Source organism: Tympanuchus pallidicinctus, unplaced genomic scaffold (assembly GCF_026119805.1).
Source record: "Tympanuchus pallidicinctus isolate F22 unplaced genomic scaffold, pur_lepc_1.0 scaffold1, whole genome shotgun sequence".
Lineage (NCBI taxonomy): Eukaryota > Metazoa > Chordata > Aves > Galliformes > Phasianidae > Tympanuchus > Tympanuchus pallidicinctus.
The window spans coordinates 22,886,782-22,905,331 of NW_026294618.1; the positions used below are offsets into that span (position 1 = coordinate 22,886,782).

At 35.8% G+C, this 18,550-nt stretch overlaps 1 protein-coding gene across 3 annotated transcripts in view; it reads left to right on the top strand.

Moving 5' to 3' along the window:
- TINAG (tubulointerstitial nephritis antigen) overlaps positions 1–12,536 on the top strand; it is a 48,125-nt gene extending 35,589 nt beyond the window's left edge. For 2 of the 3 annotated variants that reach the window (XM_052676893.1, XM_052676913.1), the window contains 2 exons: positions 11,205–11,250; positions 12,317–12,536. In XM_052676893.1, coding sequence (XP_052532853.1) covers positions 11,205–11,250; positions 12,317–12,427 — 157 coding nt within the window. In that variant the 3' untranslated portion in view covers positions 12,428–12,536. The other variant, XM_052676902.1, reaches the window with a different exon arrangement.
- Positions 12,537–18,550: the final 6,014 nt, after the last annotated feature.

Genomic DNA, 18,550 nt, shown 5'->3' on the forward strand with positions numbered 1-18,550 from the left:
TTGGTAGCAGATTTGCCTCCCAGATCTATACTTTTGAGTTAGAGTTGAGTTGCCAAAGTCCAGTCTATAGCATATTCTTTATAAAACTGGTGCACTTCTTACTCCTTATTCTTATTCTTATTCTTATTCTTATTCTTATTCTTATTCTTATTCTTATTCTTTTACAACTTTGGCTTTCTAAATCTCACTGAGAAAAAGAAGAGAAATGGGGTGTTTATAGAAAAAGAAAACAGTGAAGCAGATTTGGATATGGTGTAAGAATGGCAAAATCTATTAACTTTGGAGGAAGAATGTTGGCTTAAGCAGCTCTGCCTCAGTCAAATATATCTTTCTTCAAAGTCAGGTATAACCAAGTAAAAATCCATCACTAATGTTTCCAACCTGTTCAGACAGATTCTCTCTCATCCTTATTCATCTTTATCAGTTCAACATTCGTGATAGGCTACAATATCTGATGTGTATTTCCATTCAAAGAATTGTATCTGCTTCTCCGTTGAGAATGAAAAATTCAGAAGGGTTTCAAAAAGCCCAAGTCTTTGCCTGCAATCAGATATACTTACTGTCACCTTAAAGCTTGTATGGAACAAGTATAGTTTTATTTAAAGCCTTAGGTACTGATTCATGACCAGTATAGGTTTTCAGATATTTAGAAGATACTTAGAATGGAAAAGAACTTTATTAAGAGGATACTGAGAGATGTCCCTTCTATTTTTATCCACTGGAAGATTTAAATTCAATATTGCAGGAGAATAAATGAAATTGAAATATCAACACCCTGAAAAAGCATGAGTTGAATTCATTGTTTTTTAGCACAGTCACTCTAAAATTGACACGTGAAGCAAAAACTTGTGTTTTAGTGTTGAGGAGACATTCAGGGAGTGCAACAGCACTTTAATATACATTTAAATGACTCACAGTGCAAAGTCCAGAGGCTTAAACGAGATGCCAGCGACTACTGTTAGTGACACCTTTGTTTTTGACCTTGCAGATATATTTTTTCTCTCAATTTTCTTTACCACTTGTCCTCACTCCATCTCAGATTATCAATGACAACAAAGAAGATCTTTTTAGGCCATCAATAGCCACATTTTCTTTTCAGCTAAAGAAACCTTGGGATGAGTTCCCTCTTTCTTTCATAGGAAATAAGTTCATTTCCTTTCTTCTTCTTTCATTTCATTTCTTTCTTTTCATTTCAGACAATTGACATAATACATTATAGTTTTAAAAATAAATAATACTAAAAAATATTTTACAGCAAAGAAAAATACATTACAAGATCATCAGGAAAAGATAAACTTTATTTGGAGATTTATGCAGTTAAATCCATGAGTTTTTCTCCCATACTATTAGTTAATGTAGTATTTTTAGAATAATTTAACCACTGACATGCCGATAATTTCACTTAGCTCTTGTTCTAAGTCTGTGTAAAATCATAGTTTTGAGTTCCAGTAATCCTTTTCTGAAAAACTTTTTCTGGCAGAGAACACTAGTCAGTGAATCTTTTTATTGTGTCTGTTAGTATCATGGCAGTTATATGACCAAGGCCAAGGAGGAGAGTTAGATGAAAAGTTTCAGACTGCATGTATTTGTGGCCCACTGTCTTTTTATCTGTAGAAGGAGGTACTGTGAGAATCTTATGAAATAAAAGCTTTTGTATTAAAATAGATTAGAGGGACTGAGTAACCTTTGTATTCTTCTGTTCTGTAGGTCTAGTCTATGGGAAGGCAGTCTTTTTTGTTAAAGAAATTTCATAGGTTACTTTTTGATCAAAATGATGACACTAAAATAGCAAAGCCTAGATTGAAGACTTAGTATTAAGGAGAAAAATTAGTCTATTTTATTAACATTGTCTGTGTTCAGCATTTGGGTAGGATATATCTTCAAAAGTTTTACCTCTGTCTTGATTGCAGAGTCTTTTTTCCTAATCTAAATACCTCATTTCCCATAAATTGGATGTGATGAATTTGGACTATATGAAGTCATGTTTGATCACAAATAATTTTTTCAGGGATAGAAAGGGCCAGAGATATTTATCTACATATATAACTTCAGAAATTACAGGATTTATATTGCACTGGAGGTTATAAAAGGTTTTCTAGTTGCCCCATTTAACCTGAAGATCTTTGTGAATGCAGAAGCTATTAGAAATGAAAATATTTGGGGAAAAAAGGGAAGAAAAAAAGGAAAAAGCAACAAAACAAAATATGAGTAAAGTCTACAACCTTACAAACAGAATATGTACAATGTTTCATAGAATCATAGAAATGTTTGAGCTAGAAGGGACCTTTAAAGGTCATCTAGTCCAACTCTTCTGCAATGACCATAGGCATCTACAGCTACATCAGGTTGCTCAGAGCTTCATCCAGCCTGACCTTGAATGTGTCCAATGTCTATGCTTCCACCACCTCTCTGGACAACCTGTTCCCAGGCCTTATCACTTTTATTGTAAAATACTTACTTCTTATGTCCAGTCTAAATCTACCCTCTTTGAATTTGAAGCCATTTTCCCTTGTCCTACCACCACAGACCCTGATAAGATGTCTTCTTATCCTTCCTTCCTATAGCCCCCTTTTAGATATTTCAAGTCCACACTCAGTTTTCTGCAGCGCCTTCTCTTCTCCAGGCTAAACAGCCCCAGCTCTCTCAACCTGCTCTCGTAAGAGAGGTGTTCCATCCTTTGGATAACTTGTGTGGCCCTACTCTGGATGTGCTCCAACAGGTCCATGTCTCTCTTGTACTGAGGACTCCACATCTGGAAACAGCACTCCAGGTGAGGTCTTACCACTGCAGAGTAGAGTGGAAATATCAACTCCTGGCTTTCTGGCCACTCTTCTTTGGATGCAGCTCAGGGTATGGTTGGCTTACTGGGCTGCAAGAGCACACTGCTGGCTCATGTCTATCTTACCATCCACCAGTATCCTCAAGGCAGTTTTGGGAGGGCTGTGTTCCGTCCTTACATCCCTCATTTTGCACTGACAGCAAGAGTTGCCACAACCCAAGCTGTTGAACCTCATGAGGTTCTCCTGGGCCTATTGCTCAAGCCTGTCTAGGTCTCTGTGTGTGACATGCTGTCCCTCAAGTGTGACAGCTGCACCACACAGCTTGGTGTCATCTGCAAACTTGCTGGGGGTGCACTCCCACTCCCAGTGTTGATGTCACTGATGAAGATATTAAAGAGTATCAGTGCATTGACTCCTGGAAAACACCACTTGTCACCAATCTCCATCCAGACGTTGTGCCATTGACCATCACTCTCTGGGTACAATCTTGCAACCAGTTCCTCATCTCACCCATTAAATCCATATCTTCCCAATCTGAAGAGAAGGACTTTATGAGAGACCATGTCAAAGGCCTTATTGAAATCCAGATGGATGACACCAGTGTCTCTTCCCTTGTTTGTTAATGCAGTTACACCATCATAACAAGTGACAAGTTTGGTCAGGCAGGACCCACTCTTGGTGAAACTCTGCTGGTTATCTCGTATCTCCTCCCTCTCTTTCATATGCCTTAGCATAACTTCCAGGAGGATCTGCTACATGATATTGCTTGACACTGAAGTGAGGCTAACAGGTCAGCAGTTTCCTAGGTCACCTTTTCTATCCTTCTTGAAAATGAATGTTATACTGCCATTTTTCCAGTCATCAGGGCTTTGTCTGACTGCCATGACTTTTCAAATATCATCAAGAGTGTCTTGGTGACTATGTCAGCCAACTCCCTCAAGACTCCGTGATGTGAGTTTCCTGTGTATATTGTTTTTAAAGACTTCTATCTGTGCTTCCTTTTAGTCAAAGAATTAATGAATGTTCTGATTTTCAATGCACAAGCATTCTATAATGACAGAGAGGAGACACTGTAAAGAAGAAAACAAACAGTAACCAGAAAACAAACAAAAAAACAAAACAACAAAAAAACAAAACAGCAGCAACAGAGATAAATCTTGACTTTATTTTAGAAAATAGTAGGCTTTGCCACTGACTTCAGTGAATCAAAAATTGAGTCTACAAACTGTGTAACTGGTGAACTGCAAGTGTGAGTTAAAGCCGGTTGAAAAAGAATGTAAGTAGTGGTTGAAAATAGCATTTTGTTGTTCCTGTATTTTTGACTGTGAGGTAGAGACTGTCTGTATGCCAGAAGAGTCTGTTCTGGATATACGTCGTTGGATGTGGGAAGTTAGAAAGATGATGCAGAATGCCAGTTCCTAGAGCATCTGTCTTGCGTAAAGAGTATAACTCTTTGCTTAATGCAAAACAGTGACCTCTACTCTAATCAACTGCATGAATTCATAGCTTGAGAGACTTGTATTATTTTCCTTTACTCTTAAGACCTTCTTTTTAGATGTGCTCATCCTTTTGTCTAAAAAGAATGCATAAATTATGTTTTCACGACAAGTTGGAATTGGTTTCCCCTGAGTAACCTGAAATATTTTTTCTCCCGAAGAAGACTGAATGCAATTTGGTTAAATTATTTCTTTGTATTCAAGGTTACTTTTCATTGAAGATGGTGAAGGTTTTGTTTGGAAAAACTAAATAGCCTATTTCTTACAGAATAGTTTTGTCACATAGAACTTCATTACTGTGTAATTTTGTGTAACATTCAGACCTTCTCCTTTATGACTCCTTGAAATCCCTTCTTGTTCTCAGTAAAAATGGAAATTTTGTAAAGGGCTGTATTGAAAGCTTTTCAAAAAAATACTGAAGGATTGGACATCAGTGATCTAAAGCTTTGTTAAAAATAAGCCTAATAGATTCCTTTTCTCTGTGGGTAATGAGGTCCAACATCTGTTCACATTTAACATGTTGTTAATTTAGAGTAAATGTCAGCTAAAATAATCACATGAACAAGAGAGGAAAAAAAAGTGCTATTAGATTATTTTGATCATCTTCCAGAAAATGTAGTATTTCTCTCTAAATCTGTTAAGTTACTTTTAAAAGTTTCTGTCATCTTCCCTTGGGAACTGGTATTTACATTACTTTATTAGTAAGGATGTATTTTTTTTTCTTACTGTTTTATTTCCTTGGTGTTTTATTTCCTTTGCTTTCTTCCACAATTCTATCTAAACACTAATATCTGATACTGAATTTTCTCTTTCTGCAGGGAGTTTGAGTTCTACACAAATCTAGGTTGTTAGTCTCTGTGCATTTTTATTTTCTCTTTTTTCCCATTCCTCACACAAAAATCATTTACTTCTTTTTCTTATTCCTAGCAGTGACTTCTCAGATTTAATGTAGGACTCCAGTCACACACTGTATAGCTCTTCAATGAAAACATGCATGACCATGCCTATATTTAATCCCAGCTTCTTATATCTCCTTTCTAATGTTGTTAACGTAACTAAAGCAGATTGCATGTTTAATTTATTGCTCACTGTGACATCATTTTCCCTTCAACATCCAAGGTCTAGGCTTCCCAGGAGGTACTGGGAAGTACCTGATCATTCAGGAGGGTCAGGATTTCATTAACAATGAGCATAGAATTTGCAAAAGCCTACTTTAGGAAAAATGACTTTTGAAAGAACCATCGGATTTCAGGAATAAGCTGCCAGAAAAAAGCAACCTGTATATAGACTCTACTAGAGAAATTATATCAGCAAACCACTCTAACAAGTGTCATAATTTCTATAAATAAATGACTAGCATTCATTAATTCCCACTGATTTGGATTTCTAGTCAAAATATGGATACCTCTCAGACTCATGAATAGATTCCTATTTGTGTTCTTTCTTTAAAAATTACTTTCAGAAAGAAGATAATAGCAACAAGATTTATTCTTGTACTGAATTTTTCCATGTACAGTGCCCAGCACAAAGGGGTTCACTTCCATGCTTAAAACTCCAAGGCACAGCTCTCACATAATAAAAGTTAGATAGTGTCATTTTCCTTTCCAGCCTGTTGTTGGTCTCTCAACCAGCTCATACTCTAAGCAATGAGGGAACATAAAATGCAGCCTAAATTGTTTTAACAACTTTTTTAGCACAATATTCCTGGCTTAATTTTCTTCAACCAAACTGTGCTATCTATGATTCTTGCTGTGTTGTGAGAAACTGATATATGTTATAATTGCTGTGTTGTTTACTAAGATAATTTTACCTCCCCTTTAAATGTTGTTTTTTTTTAAAATTTGTACCTGCTAATTTTAAGATTTACAGGATCCATATCCTTCCATCTGTAGTGTCTTAATTCTCCTCTTCATTTAATCTGAAATTTTATACTACAACTGTGATAGCTGATAGTCAGCTTCTCCAAACAGTAGATGAATATATTTATTTAAAAAATAAATCTGTTTTGATGATTTTAGGAATTCCAAGGTAAAATCTGATTTCTGCAGGCAGCGTTTTTTTTCTCATAACTACTGTTTGGTTTTTGAGTGTCGTTTTTTTTTTTTTTTAAATTTATTCTTTTAAAAGATATTTAAGACATACAAGGATGAAAAATTATTGTAAATTGTATTTATATTATGACAGTGCATTATTAGATTGTTGATACCCATTCAACACTTTATTCATTATATGTTTCCTAATATTTTCCTTTTCCTTTGCTTTGCTCACACTTCACTATGCACACATGTTCAGATTCAGCTTGAGATTCGAGTACCTGAAGTTATGTTTCTGATGGTAGACATGACGTGCTAGATTTCTAAACTGTCAACTTAGAGATGGTGATATAGTCAACATAGGCAATGGAGCCTGGAGGGTAACTCAACTCCACCTGCTTGTGAATATGTTAGTACCCTCAGGGGTATTTGATGCTAGCAGCAGTGGAAAGAAGTTGCTGCCTGATTACATTTCTGAAAGAACACAGATTTCTTGTTGGTCCTATGTCACATCTGCCATGAGAATGTTTCAGGCATCCAGGGGCATCTCAAGTGGCCCTAGACACCTGCATTTAGGCAGATGAACAAACCTTTGTAATTAGTGTATGTTCAAAAATATATAGGAAATAAAGAAGTCACATCTCAGTCACGAACCAGATACAGTAAAAGACACAGACTTCAGTCTAATTATGACAACACATAGAATGTAAACTCTATTGAAAAATGATTGATTTCTGAATTTTTGAAATAACATACCATCCAATTTCTATTCATTCCAGTGGATGGCTATGAGTTTTACAAGTTTCACATTTCCTCTGACTTTTTTTCAGATTTCTGAATATTTTGTGTTACTTTTAACAAATGTGTCTGTTAGTTTTTGTTCATACTTCAAGAAGCAGTACTTACAGCAGCAGGTAAAATAGCAGCTAAAATTAAGCTGAATTTATTATTCATTTATATCATGAATCTTTCACCCTCAGACACTTGACTTTGCAGCAGAAAGGATACTTAGGGATTCTTTTTCTATGAGGAAGCTAAACTTAAATTAAACTTAAAGTGGAAGTTGTGCTTGCTTGCCATAAGGTGTTGATAGGTAGAACCAAGGGATACAATATGGAATGAATTTATTTCATTAGTAAAACTGAAATTATGAAAACTACCAAAGCGTGACTATAGGCAGGAAAACAGAAAAGGAGAAATTTAAAAGATTAAATGAAATATTTCTGCTGGGAAGACTCATTTAGAAAGTTGAGAAATCTATGTTAGAAAATATTTCCTCCTTTTCTAAAGGTACTAAAGCAGAAATAGCTTTCACTTAGGTGTTTCTGGAAGTAATTGCTTCATCTTTAAAGGCTATACAAATATGAATGAGCCAGAAAGTCTCCAGAAATGCTCTTAGCTGGAGCTGACATGCATTCCCAGAGGCAAGATGTCAAATCAAACTGGCACGGGACCCAAAATGCTGCAACACTGAACAGTATATATCTAGCGTATTTCACAAAACAACAGCTGTTTACATTACAGCTCAGTGCTTTTCAGATGGAGAGAAGCACATTAGCCTGGGAGAAATGAGAACTGGTGAATCTGAGCAAGCCTATACAATGAGCCTGAACCAACCATGCCAAGATTTAGGAAAGATTTTGTCAAAAAGGCCTGGAACTCCATGCTGCATTTGCTGCCACTAAAGATGAGCATCTGTGGAGCTGTCAGTTTGTTCTGCCTTTCCTGCTAAGTCCTGCTCCTGATTCGTGCATTAACTTCAAGACTGGTTTTGAACAGTAAACAATGAACCAATATTATCATCTGTTCTTTAACCACAGCTGTTAAAAACCTGACAAAATCACCTGCCTCATCACAGTCTATTAGCCTACTGTGCTATACAGCTGTTACACAAGAGCTATATACCGAATACAAAACAAATTCATGGAATGGTGGATTAGCAAGTCCAACATAGGTCCAATTGCTAAGATTATTAAGTAGTTTAGGCTAGAAAGGATGTCTGAAGGTCATTCACTTCAATCCCTCAGCTCAAAGAACCAGTTTCAGAGTTCATTCAAGCTCCTGGGGCTTCTAAGTCCCAAAATTTTGGAGTGTATCTGAAGACAGATATTCCACAACTTCTCATTCTACTAGTGACTCATGCTGTGAAATACTTTCTTTTGTTTATGTCCAATTGCAACTACTCTTGCTGAAAACCACGACTGTCAACTTCTGTCTATTGGCTGTGCATACCTCAGGAGAGTCTGTCTGTCTTCTCTGTGCTGCCATTTTATAAAACTGGAGACAACAAAAAGATCTCCTCCAAGCAACCTCTCCTGAGCCAGCTTTTTCAGCCTCTCCTTCTACATCTTGTGCTCCAGATCCAAACAGCTCAGGGTGTTACTACTGATTTTGCTCCAGTCTGTTCATGTCTTTCCTGTCTGTGAAAGTCAAAACTAGACAGACTGCTCCAATAAGGGAGAACAGTCCCTTTTCTTGACTATTGTATATTTTGTTTTTATTTAGAGTACTTAAATGAATCAAGCTGGGAATGAATTACTGAATAAACAGCTCTTCTTTCTAAACTGTAAGATAGAGAGCATATATCAAGTATTGCTTTTTGTATACGATGAGATAGAATAAAATCCAGGAAATTAAACTCATTGCTACATTATTGTCAAAGATGGAAAAAAAAGGACCTGTTTCTATTTTATTGTCTAAGTTTTCTTCTAGAACATTTCGGAGAATCAGTATATTTCTATCAAAACATAAAAACAAATTTGGGATTTTTTAGAGAATAACATGTTAGAAAGCAATGTGGCAGAAATTTAAGATGAGAGACCTCAAGAGCTGGTCATCATGCCACTCTGATAAATGAGAGTGATAATGTACTGAATTAGGAATACAAGAACATAAAATACAAGGAAATTTTCATCTATCCATAAGACTGATGCAAATAGTGGACTTTCAAACTGCAACTGATGTAATTTTTTAGTAAAATGGCCACAAGTAAATCTCAATCTGATATGAATAAATGAATATAAATGAATAAATGTATGATTGTGACTAATTGTATCAAAAGCACATTAGGCAAATAAATAGCAAAGATTATTAATAATCCCTAAACTTTCTCCTGGTAGTACAAAGAAAAAAAATAATGAAACCTTTTTTTAAACAACAATTACAATAAGTGGTCATTATCACCAACATTGTTACTATGATTTCATGCACTGAGTGAGTAGTAGCTACAGCTGGGATCACAACTGTAATCCAGACTTCAACTCTATGCTAGCCATGAAACTTTTACTTCCAAAGTGAGCATTTTAATCTAATTCTTCTGTACTTTTTTCTGATAGCATTGAGCCCATGATTGGCAGTGTCTGGAAAACAAACAGCAATATGACTTGCCACAGTGGAATTTTACCTCTAACCTGTGGTCATACAACCAGTGGAATTTGAAGGAAATTGAAACAGCAAATATCAACAGGCAGAGCATGTGTCTGGATGAGGAGGCAGTTACACGCTGTAGGATATCTTTCCTGCAAAATCTCTGTCAAGGAGAAGGACATTGAGGTCCTGGGCTTAAATGAGGCTGGAAAGATCCCTGGTTTCTCAGTTCAGACACAGTCATGGTACTACAGTGAAAAACTGTGAGCTTATCCTGCTCAGTGTCTCTTCATATCAACTGTTACTCTGAAAGATTTGGAAGCTGGGGTTTTAAATTTGACTTTTTTGCTTTTTTGTTTTCCCCTTTGAGTAGAAGTACAGCTATTCCACACAGATCATTGCTGTTAACCCAGGGGAATTGATGCTGCTGTGGATGTTTTTTACAAAGATGATTTGAAACTCCAGATTTCCCCATCCACATCATAGGATTTCTTGTTGTATTTTTGCTAATTGTCTTTCAAAATGATTGGAGCACCATAAATGCACCAAATTATTTGACTTTGGTCATATACTAGTAAGGATTCTGGTGTGATAATTTCGTACATTTTATGATTAATTTATACTGTGAAAAAAAAAAACTGTAATAGATGTTAATGTCTTTGGTTTTCTTTTTATTTGTGCCCTTTAGCAGGCACCAGCATCATGGCCTATGAACAGCAACTAAACAAGTATTCACCTTAAAATTAAAGAAAAGCCAGCAGGGTTCCTTAGGCAGTCAGTAGATGTGCAAACATACGCATGCACCTAAGGCATGCAATGTAGCATTCACTGATCGAACTACACGATGGCCTTGGACCTTCTGCTACCAAATCTCCATGCAAAATGAAGTTTATCATCTCAGAGCACTGAGCAATTCAGCTCCAACTACAAAACATCTGTCACTCAGAGGAGGGGACAGGCTTTGTGTGGTTTCATGGATATTGCCACAACATTTAGCGTGTCCTGAAAGATGTTAGAGAAATATCAGGTTTACATGTCATTTCCCTCACTGTGCAGAAAACCAAATTAGTTTGTCAGCAATTCAATCTGAGCTGAGAGCAGCCGGTCCCAGTTTACCAGCTATATTTGTAAAGGTGTTAGATGAGATCTTTAACAAAAAAGTTTCTGTGGTTCTTAAGCTGAATTGAAATGTGTTCACATTAATTTAAATACTCCTACACAGTTGCGTTAGTTCAGCTGGCAAACTCTCCAGAGGAGAGATTCTGTCAGTGAAAACATTAGATCATTGCAATGAGACACTATAGGCACACTTGTGCTCAGAAGTTTTTCTAGTCCCTGCTAGCAATTTGACTTGTGGCTAGGAGGACAAATACCTTCATTTTCATTAGTGGAGGCGTCGCTTGGTCAAGCTGTTTCATCCCTGGTACTAGGACAACTATCATTAGCTTTTCTATTCTGGTTGCTTGTTTAAAGCTGCAAAATATGATCAAATGCATTAGAAGCCTCATTTGTACCATCTCTTGTAACAGGTGGGGATCATTACCTGGCAAAAATGGACAAAAACAGAAGTTCTGGGTAAGTGAGTCCTTAGTACTCTGTTACAAAGAAGGAGATGACATTTCTAAAATACAAATTATTTAAAAAAAAATCCTTTTCTTTCATTCTCTCTTTTAGTATCTGCTTTTGTTGTTGTTTTCCATTCACCTTTAAGTCTCCTGCACAATTCTACCCCCTTTCTGCCAAGGTTTTATCCTGTTGACCCTTGAACTACAGCATGATCTTCCTCAATTTCAAATCCTACTTCATCTGATCTCCTTACACTTATATCTGTGTTTTCTCCTACAACTCTTCAGTTTTTTTCCATAAACATGTCCTTCTTTTTGCGGTCTGAGAATGAAACTCAACAATATGTGTCAATCTTATTTGGGAAAATATTCTGAAAAGACAAGCTATTAATTTAAATAGCATTGCAAAATGTCTTCCAGCTGTCAGCAAAAAATTAAACTTAGCCTCTCATCAACTTAAAGTCAGTCAGATTTTATCATTTTGGTTGAGATTAACAGCTCATACCATTATTCTGATGCTTAGCAGAAGGTAATTTGGAATTCATATAGCTGATGGCAAGGCTTGTGGTTGTTGGTTCTACTGACATCTCAGGCACAAACCCTTCTGAATTCATTAGAAACTAAATGTCGATAACAATCTGAATGAAACCTGATTTATTAAAAGCCAATTTTTCATATCTTGTGTCTCTTCAACATATGTTAACGTATTAATGTTAAGAAACTAATATTAATAGGTTAACATTAATTTGAATTTTGACCAATATTGTTTACCAGTATTGTTTAAATTACCACTTCCTCCAGGTGATATTTAGATTACCTAATACTTTCTTCTTCAATAAATCAGACAGTCTAATAGCAATAGTAGTCCATTATAATTAACTCTGGCTTTGGAACTAAAATTTTGATCAAAATAAAAAGGAATAAACAAGTAGAGATAAGGAAAAATGCATTTTTATTCTCATCGAATCTGAGAAACTTTTTCATTAGACAAAAATATCACATGAGATTACCTTTAAACTTCACATTTTGCATTTTAAAATACCATTAATTTTTTTTTCCTCTTTGTTTTTCTTTAGATTGCAGCAAATTCATGGGGAAAGTATTGGGGAGAAAATGGCTATTTTAGGATTCTACGTGGACAAAATGAATGTGATATTGAGAAACTGATTTTAACTACTTTGGGATAGCCACTGCCTTTTACCTGAAGTATTATAGTGTATGGTGCTTTGTGTATCTATTCTTCCACTGTTGTACATCGAGTCTTTCTAGACAAATAAAAAATTAATCTCTTATGTTTCTTTCTGCTGTGGTTCGTTAGGCCTTCCTGACTGAACGCACTGCAGCTATCCTAAGAGTGGTACAGTCTCACCCAGTACAAACACTCCTCTGTACAAATAGCAAATTGTCTCCAAGACTACTGACGACCTTGGTGTCTCACAGAGTGGGAAGTTCTTTCTCCTATTATTTACATCTCATCACTGTTTTGTTATATTAATGGTGACTGATTCAGCAATGCCTGAAAAAAATGGAGTTATATTGGTAGTGTTAATCTCTTTATGATACACACTGTGGTCACAAATCCCCTTAAAAATGTGATGTGCTCTTCACAGAGAATTGCTCATGGTCATAGTAGATAAAAAAAAGTACAAATTAATGTAACTAGAATTCTAATCCTGTTACAGAACAACTGTTTCCAATTCTAGCTTACGTAAATTGTATCTGTGTATCATTTTCTCTTCCAGGAAACTAATTTTTTATTGTAGGTTTCATAAAGTTTATGTATTTTACATAATATAAAAACTGCTTCTAATGAAACAACATATTCCCATTCCCATAACCGCAATTAAAAATGTGCAATTTAAATAGTTTAATTGAATGAAAAACTGAAAAAAAGAGATAATTTTTCCCTATTAAGATCTAGACAAGCTTAATTCCTCAGCTGCTTGTGTTCCACTTACTGTTTTACCCAGAAGCAGACCAATGCCAGTTCTCTCATTCTCTCAGTTCTCTTATTCCTAAAGGATATTTTTTCTGCCCTAGAGGAAAGGTCAGAAAAGACATTCTTGTGTTTGTTCCCACTGCCATCTCTGTAGCCCAGACATGGCTCCTGGAGCCAGCCAGCAAGATGTGTATCAGCAAGTAATTAGTAATTAAAGGCCTTTCCAGATCTAACACTCCCTTACTATTGCCACACATCCCCTCTCATCAGCATTGCTACAGACCTCAATGGGCTTGAGAGCCCTTCGGCCTGTGTATTTTTTAAAGTTTAGATATTGCCATTATTGGCATATGAAGAAATGAACTAATCTCTGTCTCTCTTAGTCTCTTTTAAATTATTCCAAAGGGCACTTGCCAACCTGAATCATCAGTCATAAAATTACCTACAAAAGAAACAACTGTGGCAAGTTATATAGATGGGGAGAAAATCCTGCCGTTAAATTACAGTAAACAAATATTCAGTGTGATTTTCTGTCTTTAATAGACTATTTCTCAGTCTTTCATTTCTAGAAAATGAAGAACTAGACTTCCATTATCATCAGCATAGGTGCGTAATAGCTTTTCCTTCAAGAGCAGTTAATGTTGGTAATATACAATAGATGTCCTTGCCACTAAATTAATGTTTCTTGAACTAAACTAGGGACTTGACTTGTAGTGGTTCACTACTGAAAGAGCTATTTTAAAAATGTTGTATCATATTGCTGCAGAACAATCTCTTCTGTGGCCTCTAGTGTCATACAATAAACTGAATTTAGACACAAAAACTTTCATCATTTGAAATCTATAGCGAACTATAACACAAGAAGTTTTGGAAGAGCTAAGCACTGTGAAAGAAGAATTAACTTGATGTTTTTACTCCACCCAGTTGGGTTGGAAATCACTCCCATTTCTCTTTTATTTCCTTGCTGATTGTATCCAAAATCAAAATGGGTTCTGACAAGAGATAAATGCAGTTACACTGAAGCAGAGCAGCAGGATTTAAAAAAATGTGTGTTTGGCATCCAGTGGGTGGACCAGGCCAAGATGCAAACAACAATGCTACATGCAGAAATGCTGCAGCACCAGGGGGGAGGCTGCCCATGCGGTGTTCTCAAGGTAAATAATTTCACAATGATTCACCCAGGAAAAAGTCTCAGATAGAATGAGAAAAATTATAACGAATCACTCATTTGTCTGAACTACGAAGAATTAACTGTTCCATTACACTGGAAAACTTTCTGCTTCTGAGTGTTTGGAGGAACAGATGGCATTTCAATAATTAGCAATTTTTAAAGTAGATTTTTTATTCAGTGTTCTGATGCTTCTCTGCTTCCTCTTCAGGTATTGCCTCTCAGTGTGTTTTCATTTGTGTATTAATCTTGTTATTATAAACATGCTCATGTTTTTGACAGTAAATTTGATATTGAAGTATAGATAAAGGTAAGCCATCTGTGTATGCTTCTAACTGAGTTCCTGTAAGTTTCCATGCAGTTTCAGAGAGGCTGTTAGAATTTACTCCAGCAGAGCAGGAGAATAAAAAAATTATCCTAATTCCTGGGCACCAAATTTTCTCGATAGACAGACCTCACAAGTGACAATTGCAGAAGAATGTGAAGGGGTATAACAGCAGCTTTGATGCCACCTACCTTTTCAGATTCTGTTGTACTACATTTAATAACAAGATAGCTGTCACATACACACATACAGAACTAGTTGCCAGGCTCTGTGTATCTTTTTGCCTCCCTTGGTATGACCAGCTGCCTTAATTTCAGCTGGGACAGGTAGTGAGCAAATGACTGTATGGTGCTTAGCCACCTGATAGATTAAGCCACAACACCTGCCTACCTGTAATCTACTCTACCCCTCTCTTGATTAGGCTATTGGAGAGAAATGTCAGAGATGCAGGAAAACATTGGACTATTTGAAGAGTAAGATAATCATGCAATCAACTTTTTGATTCTATTAGATTGATTTCCATATCTGATGATCACCCAAATAGAACAAGATGAAGGACAATGCAGCTCTGGCTGGAGTGCCCCTTTGAGATGTAAGCTGTGTTGCCCTCCATTTCATGGTTCTAGCAACAATCTAAGATCCTGTTAAAAGACCTTTTGGAGTTTAAAGCTGCATCTGTCAGTGTAGATGGAGCTAGTAGATCCATAGGCATTCCAAACCATGTGGCACGTTGGCCAGAAGTTCTTACTTTCATTCAAATATGCTTTTAAACCATCTACTTTCAACACACACAAAAGGCTTCTGTAAGTTATTGATTGTCTGTTACTTCTACTGCTTTTCTATTCAGAATGAAACTGGCTGTCTCTAGTATAACGTATTCATCAGTGGTACATTCAATAGCAGACATGCAGGGAAGGTCTTCTGAAAGTGGTTAGGAAGGCAGCCAGTCAAGTTCTATTGATGAACAGAGAAGTTCGGTGAATTATATTGGGTGCTTATGAAAAGCTCACTTATGTGTATTAGAAAACTGATTTATGTTCATAAAACTTCACTCTTTGCAGACACAATGTGACTTTAAAAGAGCATCTTAATGGAGTCTAGCTTGAACCTAAAATCAATATTTCATTTATCTTAAAAAGAGTCTTTGCTTTCTAAAATGCACAAAAAAAAAGTGCCTGGAATAAAGATATAGGAGATTCTGTCTGATAAAGCCATGTAATCCTTCATATACCAGCAGTACCATGCTGTACTTTGCTTTTTACTTTACACTGTGTTTTGTATTTCGATATGAACAAATTGATATCTGTTTTCCAGTTGACTTATCAATTAAGAGCCTGATTTAAAGTTACAAAATTTTGTGTATGATTGTACATACAGGTTCTTGTATTGGTGGCAGAGGCTTTTGCAGGTTTGCTTCAAGATCAGCTAGTTAAATGAGTTCACCTCTCAGATCTCCTGTAATCCACCATAACTGAGGTGTTCCATTGTAGAAAATGGCAGGTAACTGTGTGTCGTGGGCTCACATCACAGAATGATGGTGCTGGAAGAGACCTGTGGGTCCATCTGGCCCAACCTCTGCTCAAGCAGAGACACTCTTTCCTCCCTCCTTGTTCTCCCCACTTTTCTCTCCCTTTCTCCCTCTTTCTCATTTTTAAAAAGTTCAGCTCCTTACCATAGAAAGGTATAGAAAGTTTTTCAAAAGGGATAAAACAGGCTTACAGAACATCAACAAACATTTTAATGCAGCAAAATTGTTCCAAATCTTATTTATAGCTACATTTTCATTCTCTTTATACTCTAGAGAAGCACAGGCTCATTTTCAAGCTGGGATTTCTGTTTTTAGAAGGGCAGAAAGTTTCATTAACAATTTCTCCATTCTGGCTGTAATTTTCTCTGAGATGAATGGAGTTGAAAGAATGAACGCATCTCATTCATTAGGCTCTTTAGATGTGCATCATCTGTATTGGCATTGTTCTGCTGGTCTTTATTTATCTTGACTGTACTTTGCACTCAGTCTAGTTTTAATAAAGATAATAATCAATGTCATGTTTCAAAGTAAAAGAAGCACACTGCATTCTTAAAAGAAGTGCTGGTAAATCCTGCAGTTAAGTATTTGTAAGTTATATCTCATGGGATCATGAGATCAAAGTAAATCATAAATTAAAAAATAATTAGGTAGAGTCTTTTTCTTATTTCAAGCCATTCTTCTATAACTGTGTGATCTTCACAATCTCTTTTTAAAATGGTAAAGTTATTCACAGATTATTCACATTTATTCACATTCTGAAACCCTCCCATTGCTGGAATTCAGGAATATAAAATACTTGCTTAGTTTCTAGGCTGTGGAGCTATCTAATAATTATGCATGCATTTTTAATACAAATATGTATTTTTTACTCTTTAATGTTTCTGAATGTTAGAGAATTTGGCATATTTATTAGGAAATATTGTCTTTTTTAAAATGTATACTCTTATTTTTTAATGGTGTCTCTTGATCCTTTCCTCAGGATCAATTTGTGGTGACACATGCTTATTAGAAGACGTTGTAAGCAGTTAGTGAAAGACCTCTTTCTGAAATTGAAAAGATCTTTTTAAATCACCACAGTCATATCTAGTTCATATTTTCCTGTAGAGATGTAATGATCATCACAGTTGGGAATTTGGTTATATTCTCATTGTAATAAAATTATCTCATGACATCTGGATTCAGAAGGCAAGCTGAGTTAAATTTCAACTTAGAAGCTAAATATATAATCTGGTTCTCAACCTGAAAAAATGGTGTGTTACTCTCTGTCTGTAGTATATGTGTCAGACAGAGGAAGTTTCTGCATTTTTCTGTGCTTCAGTTTCCCATGTATAGAATAATACAATTATAGAATGGCTTGAGTTGAAAAGGACCATAAAGATCATCGAGTTTCAACTCCCCTGCAATGTGCAGGGCTGCCATACACAAGACCGTGCTGCCCAGACCCACATCCAGCCTGGCCTTGAATGTCTCCAGGCATGTAAGACTCCAGAAACTCCAATATCTAGTAAAGAGAAACACTCTTTTAATATATATTTTAATATTAGGCATCTGAAGATTGATTTTAATCTTACACCTAGCTCTGCCAATTCATACTTTTGAAACATAATTAATACAATAAGATTTTGCCAAAGGCCATCAAATGATTCATTGAGATGTCTGTCCTTCAGCATTCAAAATGCTTGATTAGGAATTGAAAATCTTGAAACATAAGAACAAAAGGACAGCCGGACTGGGTCAGTCTTAAAGTCATTTGGGTTTTGTCTCTGATAACAACAATGTTATGTGCCTAGGAGAAAGATGTTGCAGTAATTATATTAGAGAGACACATACTTCTGAGAATTTCTTGACTAGTGTTTTGGATGTAGCACTGACTACCTAAGTATTCAATAATCTCTAGTGGCTTTCCTCATTCTGACTAATAAATTATAGCAAATCATCAAATGTAAATTATTTAACCTTCAGAATATCCTGAAGTTATTCAAAATTCTTAACGAATTAATCTTCATAAGTTATGAAAACATCATTTATTTTAAAAATTGAGGAAAAAGTGAAGTGCAGTAACTGATATACCATCACACAGAATTTCAGTATGAAAGAGATTATTCTTTTGCTTTGATAAAGGAGAGCATGCCTTCAGTAGAAAACCTCCAAAAGTGACATAGCTATTAGGAGAGAAATATTGAAATATTTGTGTCTTATCATCAACCTTGGGGCTTTAATGTTATTAATACTTTGTTTTCTTAAGTAATTTTTATTTCAACAAAGTGTTATTATCTTGTTTCTACCACGTCTTCCTAACGAAGTGAAGTTTAGGGAATTTGCATGAGCTGTCACATGAATGTTCAAGTTC